Source organism: Balaenoptera ricei, chromosome 14 (genome assembly GCF_028023285.1).
Source record: "Balaenoptera ricei isolate mBalRic1 chromosome 14, mBalRic1.hap2, whole genome shotgun sequence".
NCBI classification, from domain to species: domain Eukaryota; kingdom Metazoa; phylum Chordata; class Mammalia; order Artiodactyla; family Balaenopteridae; genus Balaenoptera; species Balaenoptera ricei.
This window is the reverse complement of record NC_082652.1, coordinates 7,152,642-7,170,577: the sequence shown is the minus strand read 5'-3', so window position 1 is coordinate 7,170,577 and position 17,936 is coordinate 7,152,642. Positions and strand designations below refer to the sequence as shown.

At 51.4% G+C, this 17,936-nt stretch overlaps 1 protein-coding gene across 8 annotated transcripts in view; it reads right to left on the bottom strand.

Moving 5' to 3' along the window:
* PITPNM2 (phosphatidylinositol transfer protein membrane associated 2) overlaps positions 1-17,936 on the bottom strand; it is a 142,464-nt gene that overhangs the window by 29,201 nt on the left and 95,327 nt on the right. For 7 of the 8 annotated variants that reach the window (XM_059895698.1, XM_059895701.1, XM_059895699.1 and 4 more), the window contains exon 2: positions 4,921-5,093. In XM_059895698.1, the coding sequence (XP_059751681.1) occupies positions 4,921-4,998 (78 nt within the window). In that variant the 5' untranslated portion in view covers positions 4,999-5,093. Of the gene's footprint in view, positions 1-4,920; positions 5,094-8,575; positions 8,647-17,936 lie in introns of those variants that run through there. The other variant, XM_059895700.1, reaches the window with a different exon arrangement.

Genomic DNA, 17,936 nt, shown 5'->3' with positions numbered 1-17,936 from the left:
ATATAAAATGTACAGAATAGGCAAATCCAGAGAGTCAGAAAGTAGATTATTGGTTGCCTGGGGGTTGGGGGAAAATGCAGAGCGACTTCTTTATGAGATGATGAAAATGCTCTAGAATTGTGATGGTTTCACAACTCTGTGAATGTGCTAAAAGCCACTAAACTGTACACTTTAAATGTGTGAATTGTGTGGTGTGGGACTTACAGCTCAATAAATCTGGTATAAAACAAAACAAACAAATAAAAACCAACCTTGCCTCTTGTACTCAACTAAGATTTCAGAGAGATCAAACACGAGGAGTGAGAAGGGGCCTCGGAGGCACTGCCCAGGAGATGTGATGCCTGGGTCACCTCCAAGTGTCCTTCTGCCACGAACGTCCTTCCCAGGGCCCAGAAGCTCAGGTTTCTGCTTCTGCACAAAACCTCGTGGTCAAGGTGCTGGTGACTTTAAGCTCAGCATCTGTTTCCATGGTGACATGACAGCATCACCAAGGCCATCTTCGGTCAGCTTCCTGAACAGCAGGTACACATACACTCACACATGCACGCACCTGAGTCCTCGCACACGTACACAGGCACTCCCCACAGCACTGCCTCGCCCTCAGGGCACAAACCCTCTCTAAGGCACAAAGACGTGATATATCTCCATGGCCAGAGACACTGAGTCCCCTTCAGGAAAACAACAGACCCTGGTTGAGGCCACAGATGGAGTCAGAGCAGGGACATGCCATTCCTCACTCTTTAAAGGAGCTCCTGGAATGTGGCCCAGATTCTGGAATGAAAACAGCGACCATTTCCCGGATGCTTTCCAAGCTCCCGCCTCTTACAGTAGCTTCGTTTATCAGCAGTTGTGCTAAGTGCTTGGCATGTGCTTTCTCATATAGTTACTGCAATGAGCCCTTGAGAAGAGTGCAGGACTACTATCACCCCCAAGGTACAGATGGGAAGGTAGAGGCTCAGAGAGGCCGAGTGACCCGTCCAAGGTTACGCAGTTACCAGACAGCAGAGCCAGGACGAACTCAGACCTGTTGGATTCCAGGGCCTGCTCGCCCGAAGCAGTGAGCGCCTCAAGGAAAACACCTTGGGACAAGGTAGGTGCTGATAAGTAGTTATTGAGCAAGTACAGAGACTGTAGTCCTAACCCTGTGGCCAACTTTCTCTCATCCTGGACAAGTTGCTTCTTGTGTCTGGTCTCAGTTTCTAAAACTAAAAGTGGGGATGGGGCTACCTGTCTGCCCAAGCCCCAGTGTAGTGGGTTAAAGGCCTCCCCCCGCAAATCCATGTCTACCTAGAATATCAAACTGTGACCTTATCTGGAAATAGGGTCTTTGCAGATGTATTGATAATTAGTTAAGATGAGGTCATCTTAACTTAGATGGATTAGACAATTTAGGGTGGGCCCTAAATTCAATGAGAAGAGATCATTATAAGAAGAGAAAACGGAGACACAGACACACACAGAGGGCAGGCAGCCATGTGACAACACAGGCAGAGACTGGAGTGAAACAGCTTTAAACCAAGGAATGCCAAGGATTGCCGGCCACCACCAGAAGCTGGGAGAGGCAAGGGAGGATTCCCCCCAGCCCCCCAGAGCCTTCAGAGGGAGCACGGCCCGCTAACACCTTGATTTTGGACTTCTGCCCTCCAGAACTTTGAGAGAATAAACTTCTGTTGCTTTAAGCCATCCAGTCTGTGGTGCTTTGTTACGGCAGCCCCAGGGAATGAAACATCTGGGGTGCTGGGTGGCTCGGTGAGAAGAGGACGTGCAGGTCAGAGGGGTCAGGGCACACGGAGTCTCTGAGGGCTGAGGTGGGGTGCCCGGCCTGCCAGGGATCCGAGGGCAGAGAAGGCACAGGGAAGGCCAGAGAGGGAGCAGGGGCGGGGAGGGTGCCTCCCACCTGGCCTCACTGGGGCTGCACAGACCCCAGGCCCCAGGGATGGGGGAGGGGAGAAGAGGAGGCGGGGAGGGTCCTGCTCACACCAGAAGCCACTGCCCATCTCTGCCAACCACTCCCGCAAGCAAGCGATGCTGTGGTGCCTCCCCGGAGACCGCGGGCTTGACCTACCCTACGCTGCCCGCACAGGCCGGGTGAAGGCCCCTCTCCCCACCTCTTCTCCCCTCCCCCTCCTCTTCTCCCCTCCCCCCTCCTCTTCTCCCCTCCCCCCACCTCTTCTCCCCTCCCCCCACCTCTTCTCCCCTCCCCCCTCCTCTTCTCCCCTCCCCCATCCCTGGGGCCTGGGGTCTGCAAGGGAGGAGCCTGAGCCACCAGGGGCCTGGTGCAGAAAAAGCACCGGATGAAGGGGGTGGGGGGTAAAGGATTCAAAGTCCAAGAAACCCCGGCCAATCAGGCGGCTCTCAGAGCTGTCCAGGGTCCTGGCTAAGCCGCTTCTGATCTCTCCCTCCGATTGCTGGGCACCTCCTAGGATGGAAGGCTCTCTCCCAGCCAGACCAATTTTTCTTTTTTTCTTTCTTTCTTTCCTTCCTTCCTTTTTTTTTTAACCTTGAACAACATGTATATTGAGTGCTGGTCAGGCAGGTATGAGGCAGTTTGATACATGAGCCCATCTTGTTCACAACCTCAGGGAGGAGGTGGCCTGTTCAGAAGGCCAGCCTCTTCCTAGCTGCCACCCCAGCTGGTAAGTGGGATCAGCGGGCAATGACCTAAGGAATTGCTCTTCTTTCCAGAAAAACGAAGCTGCCTTCCTTGATGGACCATCCATCTCGTAAGGCCCAGCTCGGAATGGAGGCCCTCCTGGGGCACTGGGCTCCCCGCCTCCTAGCCCCACTGCTCTGGCCTCTACTCAGGGGGCTGCATACACGTCTGTCTCCCCGCAGGCAATCCTGGAGCTCAGAAAGCACCTTTTATTCGTCTCTGTAGCCCAGCCCTTTCCCAGGCCGGGCACAGAAAAGTCTGGTGAATTTCACTTAGTTTTTAACCAGCATTATTGAGGTAGGATTGACAGACAATAAGCCATCTATTTGTAAAGGTACAGCCGGCGAGCTGTGATGTACGTTCACACCCATGAAACTGTCACACAGTGGAGATAATGGGCTTGTCCATCACCTCCACAGTGGATGGAGGCCCCCCGGAACCGTGGAGCCAGAGGCGGGTAAGACAAATGCCAGAGCGGGAGCAGAGCAGGCTGGCCTCGAGCGGCACACAGTGTCAGTGGGGCTGCAGGAGGTATCACCTGGGAGGCTGGGAAGGTTTCACATTAATTGGAGGCGCAGGATAGATGTTGAAAAAAGCACCTTAAAACAGGGGGTGCAGATGGCAGGTGTCTGAGGAGCCCTGAGTCAGAGGTGTCTACATACTCGAAAAAGCTTGGGATAAACTGGAAGTTAAAAGTCAGCCTCCTGGGATCTTGACGCTCCCAGCCCCCTAGCAGAGCTGAGGACCATCTGCTGTGGTCCAGGGTCAGGGTCCAGGGCTCCCCTGGCTCGGGGAGGAATGAAGAAGCCACAGGACAAACAGTGCCTTTGGCAGATTAGCCTGGTCCTTGAACAGGCTGAGTGATTTCCAGAGTGCCTGGCGCTGGGGGGCTGATGCCAGTCTCACCTCTCCCCACTCTCGAGGAATAATTACTGGGTAAGTGGTTCAAGAGGGAATTGAGTGGCGCTTCTGAAGCAGCGTGGAGCAAACAGCCCCCCAGAGAGGCTGAGCTGGCCTTCTGTTCTCTTCCCAGCCAAGCTTCCCACGCTGAGGGCCGGGTCAGACTCGGGATGAAGGTGCAGGCCCTGCCGGGCTCTCCCTGCCCTGATGGCCCCGTGTGACGCTTGCGCAGCCAGGGGCTGCACCGAGGCGTCCGTGTACCCAGAAAAGCCAGAGCCAGGCCGGGAGCAGGTTCATAATCAGACCCCCAACTGGGAGGAAAGCTGCCAGGCCAGGCAAAGGGCTGGGGCACCGAGGATGAGCAAGAGGCTGGCAGAGAAGCTGGGATGGGGACCCCCATGGGGCAGGACCGCAGCCAGCACCCCAACGAGCAGGAGCTGTGGTCACATCTGGGCCATGAGGACCCGATCCTGGGTCTCCCTATCCTGGGTTCCAGGTTAGGCCGGCACTGAGTAGGGAGGCCAGCAACATCTGGGGTGGGGTGATCATCTCTGGTTTGTCACAGGCCTGGTCATCCTCAAAGTCATCTGTGACTCTGTAAATCAGCCACTTAGCCTAAGGCATGAGGAAAGTGCGTACCTGGAGCTGGGAGGCAGGCTGTGTGCTCTTGGACAAGTCACTTAACTTCTCTGGGCCTTGCACCTTCCTGTCTGTCAAATGGATTGTCATGGACTGAACATTTGTGTCCCTCGTCCCCCAAATTCATATGTCGAAGCCCCAACCTCCAATGGGATGACGCTAGGAGGTCAGGCCTTTGGGAGGTGATTAGGTCATGAAGGTGGAGCCCTCATAATAGAATTAGTGCCCTTATAAAGGAGGCCCCAGAGAGCTCCCTGGCTCCTTATGCCGTGTGAAGACACAGCGAGCAGGTGGCCGTCTGTAAGCCAGGAAGAGGGCCCTTACCAGACACTAAATCTGTCAGCACCTTGATCTCGGACTTCCCAGCCTCTAGAACTGTGAGAAATAAATGTCTATTGTTTAAGCCACCCAGTCTGTAGCATTTTGTTATACAGCCCAAGCTGACTAAACACAAGGATAATATCTGGATCAGTAAGAGGATGGGTGTTATATACAAAGAGTGTTAGTCTTGTCGGTGCTGTGAATACAGTGCTGGCGAGACAATCCAATGCCACAAACATCCACGGCGTGTTGCATGTGCCTGGCCTCGTGCTTGGAAGCCAGAGCTCCAGTGCAATTCAGACACTGACCAGAAGCCTACTGGGCAGATACTGCTGTGAAGGCCACAGTGCCACCCAACCCTCCACGCCGGTGCTGAGAGCTGCTGTGTGCCCGGCCTCACCACCCACCTGTATCATGTACAGCTGGGCAATGCGGTACTCCTCCACGGTCATTGGCAGAGGAATCCGATATTCCTTTATAATCATCTTGGAGTCCAAGCCTTCCCGTCAATGGGGAACTGCGCGTTGGGACTTCTAGGCGAGGTTCCTTAAATAACCATGACAAAATTCACCAAGGACCCCTGAGAGAGAAAGAGAGGACAGGAGAGTCACTTTCTGCAAAAGCTGGTGGGTAAAGTAGCACAGGAAGGGCCTGGTCTAGACCCCAGGCTAGAGTTCTGGTCTCAAGTCAGCCATGAGCCCACTGTGTGACCCTGAGCCCACCGCGTGACCTTGAGCAAGTTCCCTCACCTCCCCAGCCTCTATTTTCCCTGTTTGCTAAGCAACTGCGTAGAGGACATGTATAAACTCTGATCAGCCACGAGGAAATAAAGGATTGTTATCCTGCTAGCGAGGGCCAGGCGATGGGAGGGCATTGCATCCCCTAAGAGTCAAGAGCTTCGCGTTCTTGTTTTACGCAAAGTTCTAACAGCCTGCAGCCTCAGCTCCCCCGTGTTCTGGAGTAGCTGGAGGCTGGCACGGTGACGGCAGCAAGTGATGACGGCCGGCAAGAAGGCAGGACAGACAAAACTACGAAAAACAGACGTGAGAATTTAAAAAATCAGCAGTCTGGGACCATTCGGCGTCAGGGCAATCGGTTCTGCTCCTGTCACCGGGTGCAGATGGCAACACTGCTTCCTGGCAGGAGATCCCGAGTTATCAAAAGAGGTAACCTTAAGTCTAGCTTCAGTTCAATCCACCACCAACTGCTTATTGATACCTACTCTATTGCCGACATTGGGCTAGGTCTTGGAGGTAGAAGAGGAAAATAAGATAAATGGGTGGATTGCACGGCATGTGAATTATACCTCAATAAAGCTATTTAAAAAATATAAGCAAGCAATGTATTCACAGTAACCTGTATTTAAGATGACAATATATTTGATGAAGACTTGCACCTAAAGCAATCATATTTAAAAAAACAAAACAAAACTTAATGCTTGAAGGAGGCATACCCGCAGTGATCTGGAAAATGAAATCACCCATCATAATCTGTCCCCTAGGTGGTGGGGGCTTTGCTGTGGATATATTTGGTCACCCTCAGAGAGACTGGGTGCTGTTAACTGGAAGCCGTGTGAAGGCTTCCAAGACAAGCAGTGGCAGGATCAGGATAATAGTCTAGAAGGACCACGCCGGGGACAGCAGCCAGTGAGGATTCACAGGGACTGGAGGCAGGATGCTGGCTAAGTGATAAAAGCGAGGGCCGACCAGGCGGGCAGCTTCCCCAGGGCACCGTGTGTACGAGGCCTGAGCATAACCCAGGCCCTAACGCATTACTGGATAACTAACGAGACTGGGAAAAGCATGTACACCAGAACTCTTGGGACCTTCAGTACGTAAGGTGGAAAGAAATTCTTTAATAAACCACCTGAGGAGAGAGATGGAGGCTGGGGATGGCCCCCACGTTATTAGCCTAAAGTGACCCCCATGTTGTTTCCTTCTTTACAGCAGGTAGGACTATTAGCCCCCCAAAACACCCAGCACCAAACTCAACTTCTCACTTACCCAACTGCTTGAAATACAGTCCAGATAAACATCTTTTTAGCCAATTGGAGCTCATCTACTTTACATACTCCAGAAACTGCACCCGACATCTGCTAGGCATAGATGAGACAAACCTGAGTTCATAAAAGACCCCAAAGGGGGAGTTTTGTGACCCAGAGGCTCTCCATCGTGATTCTGAGCGATGTCACCGAGACACAGGAGCCCCCTGTCTAACTCCCCCTCTCCCTTTCTGGGTGGTGGTCCCACATCACTGTATCTGGAAGGCCTCTTGCTGGGAGAAATTTTCCACCCTAGCAAACCTGTCCCAGTGCCATCCAGGAAAGCTTGTTACTGCCCCTCCTGGTCCTGTCTCTTCCCTGATCAACCCCGGACCGCTGAGCTTACCACAGAGGGGAGGACTCAACTCTCCAGAGGCCGTGCTCATGTGCAAACATCACCCCTAACCTTCCTTGAAGGTGGGGGTCCAGCCAACAGCTAAGAGGGCACGTGGGTTCAGGGTCCGAGCTGTAATTGTCCAGGAGGACGAGAAAGCAGAGGCTGCAGGCTGTCTGGACTCGGCTCTGAGACCCACAGGTCCAAGCTCAAGTCTGGCTGGAAGCTGAGGCCGCAGAAGAGACGAGTGATGGTCCAGAGCCCCCAAGGTGCCACCTCCTTCCACAAGAGGGTGTGACACAAGACGCTGAGGGAATTCCCTGGCAGTCCAGTGGTTAGGACTCTGCGTTTTTCACTGCTGAGGGCACGGGTTCGATCCCTGGCGGGTAACTAGCAAGATTCCGCAAGCCTCGAGGCACAGCCAAAACAAGGAAACAAGACCCTGGGCTCAGCTGGGGCAGCAAGGCACCCAGGCTGACACCCCCAAGAGGGTAGGACAGGCACCCGATTTGGGAACCTCCTGACACAAACAAAGGAGAGAGAACTGTATGCTTGCGAGAGGCTGGATGAAATGTGGACTGGAGACAGGAAAGGGAAAACCTAGGTTCGATAAGGGCCATGTTTCCAAAGCTTTTCCACATGGTTTTGTGGGCTCCTTCTGTGGCAAGGGATAATGCAATGACCCAGAGTGAGCTTGGGCAAGTCCATGTCGTCATCTAAATTGCTAACAAAGAGGTCAGATGCAATCTCTATATGTTCTCGAGAAACTCTAAGCAATCTGCCCTTCTGGGCTCTTCACGGCTCCACAGTAAATGACCTGCCTGAGCTCGCCCACACATGTCAGACCAAATGTCCACTGGTTTGCCTCTTCCAGCCCACCAGGCACCAGGGCAGGACGTGGGGCCGGACTATGCTTTTTCCTTAGAAGCCTCCATTTCCCTCCGACAGCCTCCACGTCCCCCCATCCTAACACCCGGATGGACTCTCAGAGCGTGAGCCAGCACCCAGACACAGGCTTGGTTCTCGATTTCGGGGGCCCTGTGAACACGTGTCTGGAACACACACAGGATAACGTTCCTCTCCTCCCCAAGTCTCCGCTTTCTTCTCCCAAAGACGAGCTACCCAGTGAGCTGTAATCCCACGGGGGGCGTCCACATCTCCACGTGCAGCCTGAGGGCACAGAGACAGGGAGGGGACACATACCCAGAGGTCCCTCAGCGGCTCCCACGTCCTGGGGGAGCTGGGCTCGCAGGCAAAGCTTAGGGCCGACCAAGGGCAATAACCCCACGCCGGCCCCCGGAAGACAACACGCCGCTTAGGCTGCATTTCCATCTCCTGCTGCGCTAGAGGAAGACAGCTGTGCCTGCACCCAACAGGGGCCAAAGCGTGACAGAGGCAGGTATGTAGAAGGAAAGAACAAAATAAACGGTCCTGTCTAGTTACAGTTAAGTGCATGGTGACTAATGATAGGAGAGGACTCAGAACTCTAAGAGTGACACAGAACATGCAGCAGACACAGTGGAGCTCCCCGCCGGGATCCGAGGTCGCAACCTGACAGCGCGTTTCCCAGCCGGGTGATCCGTGCCCGCCGAGCCTCGGTCTCTCCATACGTCAAACGGGGATAATGCCACCCGCCATCCAGAGTCATCGCCAGTGTCACCGAGGTGAGTGCGGGTGAAGTGCTCACCTGCCAGGGGGTGTTCGTCTCTCAGTCCAGAGGGACTTGGGAAAGGCTTCACAGAACGTGGAGCTTTCAAACGGCGTGAGCTGGGTTTCCCAGGATCAGTGAGATTCTGTTCAGCAGAGCAGGTGGGAGGAGGGCGCTCTGGGGGAAGGAACAGCACGAACAAAGGCCCCGAGGCGGGAACGCGCCGCCCCATCGGAGCCGCCTCCCACTGGCGCACCCCCAGCGTCGCCACACCATGTCCCTGGAGGATGGGGCCAGGGCGGTGGGGGCACGGAGGCCACCGGAGGCCACTCTCCACAGGGCGGGCTGTGCTCAAGGCTGAGGTGAAGCTGCTCCCTGCACCCGGGCATGACAGCCACACCCGCGCGCCCATGGAGTTCAGGGTCGGGTGGGGCGGGAGCAGGGTGACAAGAGACCATCATTTGCTTCGAGAAGGCTCTCTCCCAGGGGAGGACAGACAGACTCGCCAGACAGGGTGTAACCACAAAGCATAAGTTTCCCAACAAGCACTTCCACACAGAAGACAAGCCGTCTTTCCAAGCAGCCCTGGGGGAGGTCTGCGGTCACCCACACCCACCAGGGCTGCTCTCTGGGTCACTGTGACCCCCTTGGGTCACTCCCAGCAAGAGGGACAGTGCTCGGGAGAGGGACACTGGCCCCTCTGGGGGCTGTCTTTCAGGGAGATCACTCTGAAGGGGCCAACAGTCTCTTGTCTCATCAGATACTAGCATTTTATTTACTTAAGAAAGCCAGATCTGTTTCTTTCTACACCTATGCTAGTTAGTGCAGACAACTATCCTGACTTCCTGTTGAAGACAGAGGAGTAGGAGCACTTCCGTTCTCAAAACGACACAGAGCGACTAAAGATAGAGAAAAGTCACCACGGCCGAGAAACGGGGAAATGGCTGCGTCCCCGAACCACAGGCCATGAAGGATACCAGCCGGACACCACAAGGTCTGAGCTGGGAGGAAGCAACATGCTGACAGCTAACATGTGCCACCTCGGACCTCTGAACAAATATCACCTCCTGAAAGACATGGAACGATGGAGTCTAGGGCTGTGGATGTCCCCGGGGGAGGAGAGCCATCACCCTGTCTTCTGTTTTCTACTTTTTATTGAAGTACTACATACATCCAGGAACGTGCACATACCATAAGTACAGATATTTTCACAAGCTGAACACACCCATACAGCCAGCACCCAGATCGAGAAACAGAAAATTAATAACCCAGAAGCACCCTCCCCCAGGCACACCTCCCCAACCAGGCATAACCATCTGACTTTTGCCTGTTTTGTACTTTGCACTAGGTTGAAGCCTACGAACTGCCAATATCCAACTGTCTTTGACCCACCGAATGAGCAGTTTCATATGGAATCATACTGTAAGTGCACTTTTGATTCTGGCTGCTTTTGATCAACATCATGTTCCTGGGGTTCATCCAATTTGCTGCATGTAGTTGTAGAGGGCTCACTCTCACTGCTGTCTAATATTTCACCGGGTGAATAGTCTATAATTGATTTAACCATTCCATTGTTGATGGGCATTTGGGTAATTTCCAATTTGGGGCTGACGGGAATAGGGCTGCTGTGAACAGCTGAGTACACGCAGAGATGCAATTTTACATTATGGAATGGAAGGGGAGTGAGAGCCAATGGGAAAATCACACCAGTAAGCCATTTCTATGACAGAACCTAGTTCTCCAGGTAAAGGAATGAAGTGGGGCTTGGGAGGGAGAAGGGGCAGCGAGGGGCTGGTCATAATACAGAGAGTCAGAGACCTAAAGAGCTTTTCTGTGAACCACGATGACTGCATGAACCCCCAAACCTGAGAGAGCTGGAATCCCTGGGCACAGGATAAAAAACAGCTCTGGGAAGAGAGTCTTCCAGACAATAAATAAGCCCAAAATGCAGCTGCAGGCTGCTCCAGATCACTCCTTTCATTTCCCACACGCTGTTATTTAGAAGGTAGCTAGAGAACAATAATCAGAAAGGAACTCACATGGGTCCTATGCATTAAGGGTGGGGGGCAAGTGAAGAACATGCATCACAGGAGGAATCATCCACAGAAATGCAGAAAGACTTCAGAAAAAACAGTTCTCCATTGACTCAGAGAAATTACAGATATAATCTCTTAGAAACTGGTGGGGGCAGAGGAGTGGAAGGAAGGAAACATAGAAATTTAAAAAAAGAAATTATTGGATGACAGAAGAGATGAAAGTTGAAAGGCTGGTTAGCAGAGTTCAGGGAAAAATGGGAAAGAAAAATAAATACATCACAGATATTTTTTAAAAAGCCATACTATAAGCAATGAATAAAGGGGCAAAGCACAGTGTGAACAATTAGAGATGGTGGGCGGGCTTGAGGAACTCACACAAGATTAAATGAAGACTAATAAGACAAAATGACAGATATGGGAGGCAAAAGGAAATCCAACATATACATAATTAGTATGCTTCTCTGAGGAAATAGAATAATAGAATGGGGGTGGGGGAAGTATTCAAATATATAAGGAAAAAAATTCCCTGAAATAAAAAAGACTTCACTCTGCAGATTAACTGCCATTCTGTAGTCCAGGAAAACCTAATGGTATAATGAACACCGAGACATCCTAAAAAAAGTTATTGAGCTTAAAGGATAAAGAAAGAATCATATAACTAGGGGACACAGGGAGATGGGTTGAGGACAATCAGAACCCTCCTCAGCAACACAATTTCAGAAAACAGTGGAGCAATATCTATAGAGTTCTAAGAGAAAGAAATTGTAAACCAGAATTTTATACCCAGCTAAGTTGTCCTTTAAGCATAAAGTTAATAGACATTCTGAAACATGCATTTAGGAGCCTAGACATCTATAATGTCTTTTAAAAATTACCTGATGCTAAAATCCAACCAACCAAAAGATAAATAAAAGTAAGTTCATCAATGGAGGAATCCTGGTGAATACGGAGTTAATATTTTTGAAACCAAGGCAATTATGGTTATTGAATAGAATACAAAAACCTTGACAAGGTCCACAAATAATATAACTAACAAAAATTGAGGGTGGAAGAACAGAAGCATGGAATTTGATTCATTATGTAGGTTAAAAAACTAAGGAGGGATAAATAGTTGAAGCACAGGAATTTTTAGGGCAGTGGAACTATTCTGTATGATGCTACTATGGTGGATGTGTATCATTATACATTTGTCAAAACTCATAGAATGTACAACACAAAGAGTGACCCCTAATGTAAACTATGGGCTTTGGGTGATAATGATGTACCAATGTAGGGTCATCAGTTGTACTGTACCATCTGGAGGGGGATGTTGATAATAGGGGAGGCTGTGCTTGTGTGGGGGCAGGGAGTATATGGAGAATCTCTGTACCTTCCTCTCAAATTTGCTGTAAATTTAAAACTGCCCTAAAAAATAAATTTTATTACTTAAAAAAATTAATGACTCTAACCTTTTAAAAGTTGTTCTCTCAGAAAGTAGATTAGAGGTTACCAGGGAGAGAAGGGAATAGGGGGTCATTGTTGAATGCTTACGGAGTTTCAATTTCGGTGATAAAAAAATTTTGGAAATAGTAGTGGGAATAATTGTACAATATTGTAAATGTACTAATGCCACACAATTGTACACTTAAAAATGGTTAAAATGGCAAATTTTGTGTTACAGATAAATATATATCACAATTTTAAAGATTAATGTAATAGGCCCAAAACCACTGAATTGTACACTTTAAATGTGAATTGTATGGTATATGAATTATATCTAATAAAGCTGTTAAGTTTGTTTCCCTGTTTTCTCACCTTAACTTTAACCTGTTAGGAACTATTATCACTTATGATGAAGAAATGTTTTTCTGAAGTTTAACAATTCCCTTCTGTTTCATTTTAGATACGTGCAAGTAGGTGATTTATCTTTGGTTAAATTCAAGTAAAATTAAATTTGATTTTTTATTTTTAAAATGCATGTAGAGTACCACCCATTTTTTAAAAAAAAGTTATTACTACTCTGTACATATCTGTACAGAATCTGAAAAAATGCTCACTGGATGCTGGAGAGGGTTATCTCAGATTGATGGAATTTTGGGCAACTTTTACTTGCACTTTTCTCTATTACTCGATTTTTCACAAGGCAGCAGCAACAGAGTGTGAGCCGTATGTTTATAACCGGTCAGAGAAGGGCAGTCTGCGTAGTTGTGAAAATGATGGACTTTGAGTCAGCCAGACCTTCTGCCACCTCCCAGCAGTGACCATGGGCAAGCTGCTTAATCTCTTTGATCTTTCATTTGATCTTCTACAAAATAGAGGTGAGAATAGCACCTACCCCGCTGGGCTGTCTTGTGGATTAAATGAGATAGTGCACATAAAACGCTTAGTCCAGTTCCAACCAACACTCAGTTAGCAATTAGGAGGTGCTGCTGTGCTGAGCAAGGTCTGGAAGACAGGTGCCTGGGGAAAAGGGCCTGTGGGCTTCCAGGCTGGGCTGCCAGGTGCAGGTACAGGTGCAGACACTACATGCCCTGGCATCAGGGAAAGACAGCCCAGCACCCAGGGCACCAACGTCCGAAGGACGAAAGGCCCCTTGGGAGGTCCTGGTTGGCTTTGCAGCCAGAATGCGGACCTGGTTAGGGCACAAGAGTCCCCCTTGTTTTCTTCCCGGCTGAGTCTGAAGCCAGGGGGGCACGGGAAGCCACCAGCCCCCTAATGAGAGAAGGCAGTGTGACTTGGCGTCTGCCCGTCTCCTCACCCAGCAGCTGAACCCTCAGACAATCTTATTACACCCACCCCGGCTGCCTGGGCTCACAAGACAGACACACATTTCATCTCCATCCCTGCTGGAGTCGTGATGGGTTAGATGGAATTATATTTTACTTCCTTCCACAGGGCAGCTTTTGGGGCTGGAATAATGAGAGGGAAGAAAGAAATAAAAAAGTCTGCAGAAGCCCTCGTGCACGGGAAGCCAGGCAAGGAGTCTGTGTGACCACCGCACACAAACCACCCTCCCATCTCTCTCCAAGGAGAATGGGGACGGACCCCCAGAGGGTCTCAGGTATGGTATCTGTCTCTAAAAAAGCCTTGGGCTTCCAGAACCCATGTATTCACGACCCTAGAAAGGACCCCCAGCCCCCATGTTCATCGGTGTCTTTGAGGGAACAGAAGGGCCAGATGAAGTCAGAGTGGGGGCCACCTGGCATGGCGATCAGGGAGGCCACGGGGGGCGGGACCAGCCCCGGACAAGGTGCGCGGCCCAGGCTGCATCCTGCTGGGCCCGGAGCCCTGGCTTGGACGCTGGGCAGAGTAGGGGTGGGGAGAGGTGACCTGACTCCTCCTCGAGCAGCCTGTCCCACCAGAACCCACGTGGGAAGACAGAGAAAAGGGGCCTGCAGTTGACCAAGAGCATCTGATTCTGCCCAAGGACTCAAGGGCAGGACACCTCTCGGGGCCTCTCCAGCTGGGTCCCAAAGGTCTTCAGGGACCCCCCACCCCGGGGGGTCACCAGTGAAGACGGGGGTGATTATTAGGGTTTGGCTCAGAAGGGTGGGCAGGTAGGAAGGCAAGATGGCTGCTCTGAGTGGAGGCCACGGCGAGACACCCTGACTGGGAGGGAAAGCGAGAGAATTGAGTTTACAGAACCTAATCTGTTTTTCCGTGATGAGCCGGGGTTTGACGTCACAGATGGAATTTAGGAGTGAGGCTGTGCAGAGACAACAGAGGATGGAATCCATCCAAAGGCAATTCAGTTGCCTTCTGGCCATTAGGTCTGGAAGCTCCTTCAAGCCAGGCCAGGGGAGGCTGCCTAATGTTTGCAATCATGGGGAAGGCAGCTGGCGGGGACGGGAGGGGCCCAGGCAGCCTCTGGGGTCCCCGGCACATTCGGAACATCCCATCTGGTTCCCCTGGGTCCCTCTCCTGCTGTCTCTAGAAAAGCCCCTTCTTCTGCTCTCTGCTTCCCAAACCTAGTGGCCCCCTATCAGGGACCAAAGTGGGTGACGTTAAAAGAACTTCATCTACCCCCATGTGGGCAGCTCCCCACGCCCAATACCTCCCCTCCTACCATCTGTCTCTAGGGAAGGCAGGCTCCAGATGAATGGGAGGGGGGCGTAGAGGGGAAAGGGGCAGCTCCTTGTGCCCCAGCTCGCCAGGCCTGGGGCGGGCAGGGGCGTAGGGAGTGTGTGTGTGACGTTAGCACTGATTAGCTGCCTGTCCCCTGGGGGTAAAAGCAGGAGCAGACACACCCCAATGAAAGTCTGAGCTGGAAGGGACAGGGGTGGGGGGCTGGAGGGCTTCCAATCCCTGCCCCACCACAGTAGTCTCACTTTTATCTGTTAGACACTGGACTTCCGCCAAGGTTTCTTGGGAGGAAACAGTACAGGACCCCCGCCCCCTTCCAGTTCAACCCTCACTTTATAAATGGGGAGACTGACGCCTGGATTTCACAGGTGTGAAGAGCTGGGGGACACAGACCCCGTCCGTGTCCTGTAACCTTATGAGAGTAGGACACGGCACCTCCCCCGCCAGCCTAAGCACTGAAAGGGTCCCCACGGAGCCCCAAAGCCCTGGGCACCCCTGCAGTCACTGACATCACAGGAAAGGCCAGAAATCTCATGGTTGTTCACCCGCAGTGCCAACCTGGGGACGACTGCCAAGCCACTGCGGGATTCAGTCATCAGCCCCCGCGGGACAGGGCCCACCTGGGGGCAGCACAGAGCGTGTAGCTCTCTGCAGGGCTGGGAATGCTGGGTGGCAGGGGTGAGACCCTTGGGAAATGCTTGAGGGTTATGTGGCATGCCATGTGTAACACCCCACTGAAACGGCAGCCAGGGGGCTTGGCAGGGAGGACCTCTTATCTCTATGGCGCAGAGAGCCAAGCGGGTCCCGAGAGGGCTGGCGCCCTCCTCAAGGACAGCCGCAAGCCAAGGGTGATCATCGGCACCCCGGTTTCATGACTCCTACTCCCTCGCCGGGCCTGCCAGCTCCAACCTCGCTTGTCGGGGAAAAAAGGAGAGGAGATTTGCAAGTGAGGAAATGAGAACAGACCCAGATCCTCCAAGACGAGCACGAGGGGGCACCAGGCGGAACTCGCCACCACCCGCGCTCCGCGTTGCCCTTTGGGGACCCTGCTGGTCACTGCCGGTGAGGCCATCACCACGCTGGCCTCCAGGGCGCTGCTACCCACAGTTAGCACTGAGTACAGCTCAAACGAGGCAGGGCCGTCCAAACAGAATGCCCCTGCATGCTTCGGGGTCAGAACGGAAGCACAGACCCGGAGGGACCTGGGCCTGACCGTCTGGTTCTGAGCCGTGGCTCGCACAGCGGTCACCTGGGGTTGGCTCAGAGGTTCTGGCTCCTGGTTGCCTTCCGTGGGTGCTACCACCGCAGCAACACTCGGGCCACTCCCCTATGTCAGCAGTACACGCATCTGCCCACCTAAGGTCTGCGTCTGGGCCTGTCAGGAGCACGCTGAAATGAGAGCCCCTTAGGGGAGAATGTCCCCCAGCTATTGGGGCAGAAGGAGGGAGAACCCACTCCTCCAGACGCTTGGAGGCAGGGAGCACCTCCAAGTTGGAGAGGGCTCTGGTTACGCTGGTGTTCAGCACACCATCCATCACGGGCAGGGGCTCTGCCACAGGCCGGGCCCCAGAGCATCTCCGCTCATTAATCCCCCGGGACATAGAGGCTTTGGGGCACCAGAGTTAATAAGAAAAGCCAGTAATAAGAGCCAGAGCGGAGATTTCCACCAAAACTGGGGATGATGCCTTGTATGATGATGACGATGTTGGTACTGACGACACAAAATACACATCGGGGACAATCACAGCTGCTGGGGACAATCACAGCTACTGGGGCCAATCACAGCTACTGGGGCCAAGTGCTCGGCTTCTCGGGCCAGCCTGGGCTCCAGGTTTTGGTGGACACCTCGGTGGGCCCAGCCCCCCCGCAATCCCACCCCACTGATTCTGCTCCTGCACTCCCCGACCCCGGCTATTTTAGACCTTCTCACCGATCGTTCTTCTTTATTCCCTCAAATTCCCACCATGGGATCCACCAACCCACCTGCACCTACTGCTGCTGCTACAACAGGAAAATGTCTCGGCTCCCACGCGAGGTCAACCTCTTGAGCACTGAGTCGCATTCTTATCATTTAAGAAACTTCTCCTGATGGGCAGAAGAACTGAACAGACATTTTTCTAAAGAAGCCATACAGGTGGCCAACAGGCACATGAACAGATGCTCAACATCGCTAATCATCAGACAAATGCAAATCAAAACCACAAAGAGATATCACCTCACGCCTGTCAGAACGACTATCGTCAAAAAGGCCACAAATAACAAGTGTTGGAGAGAATGTGGAGAAAAGGGAACCCTCCTACACTGTTGATGGGAATGTAAATTGGTGCAGCCACTGTGGAAAACAGTATGGAGGTTCCTCAAAAAACTAAAAATAGAATTACCATACGACCCAGCAATCCCACTACTGGGTATATATCCGAAGAAAATGAAAACATTAATTCAAAAAGATACATGCACCCCAATGTTCACAGTAGCATTATTTACAATAGCCAAGATATGGACGCAACCTAAGTGTCCATCAACAGATGAATGGATAAAGAAGATGTGACACACACACACACACACACACACACACAATAGAATACTACTCAGCTATAAAAAAAGAATGAAATTTTGCCATTTGCAACATCATGGATAGACTTGGACGGTATTATGCTTAGTGAAATAAGTCAGACAGAGAAAGACAAATACTGTTATGTTGTCACTTATATGTGGAATCTAAAAAATAAAATCAATGAATGAATACAACAAAACAGAAACACACTCACAGATACAAAGAACAAACTAGCGGTTACCAGTGGGGAGAGGGAAGTGGGGAGGGGCAAGATGGAGGTAGGAGATTAGAGGTATAAACTACTATACTTATTTATTTATAAGAGGTACAAACTACTATACTTATTTATTTATAAAATAAATAAGCTACAAGGATATATTGTACAGCACAGGGAATATAGCCAATATTTTATAATAACTTTAAATGGAGTATAATCAATAAAATATTGAATCACTATGTTGTACACCTGAAACCAATATCATGTTGTAAATCAACTACACTTTTTAATTGAATTTAATTTATTTATTTTTAATAAATTTATTTATTTATTGGCTGCGTTGGGTCTTCGTTGCAGTGCGCGAGCTTTCTCTAGTTGTGGCAAGCGGGGGGGGTCCTCTTTGTTGCGGTGCGTGGTCTTCTCATTGCGGTCGCTTCTCTTGTTGCAGAGCACGGGCTCTAGGTGCGCGGGCTTCAGTAGTTGTGGTTTGCGGGCTCTAGAGCACAGGCTCAGTAGTTGTGGCGCACGGGC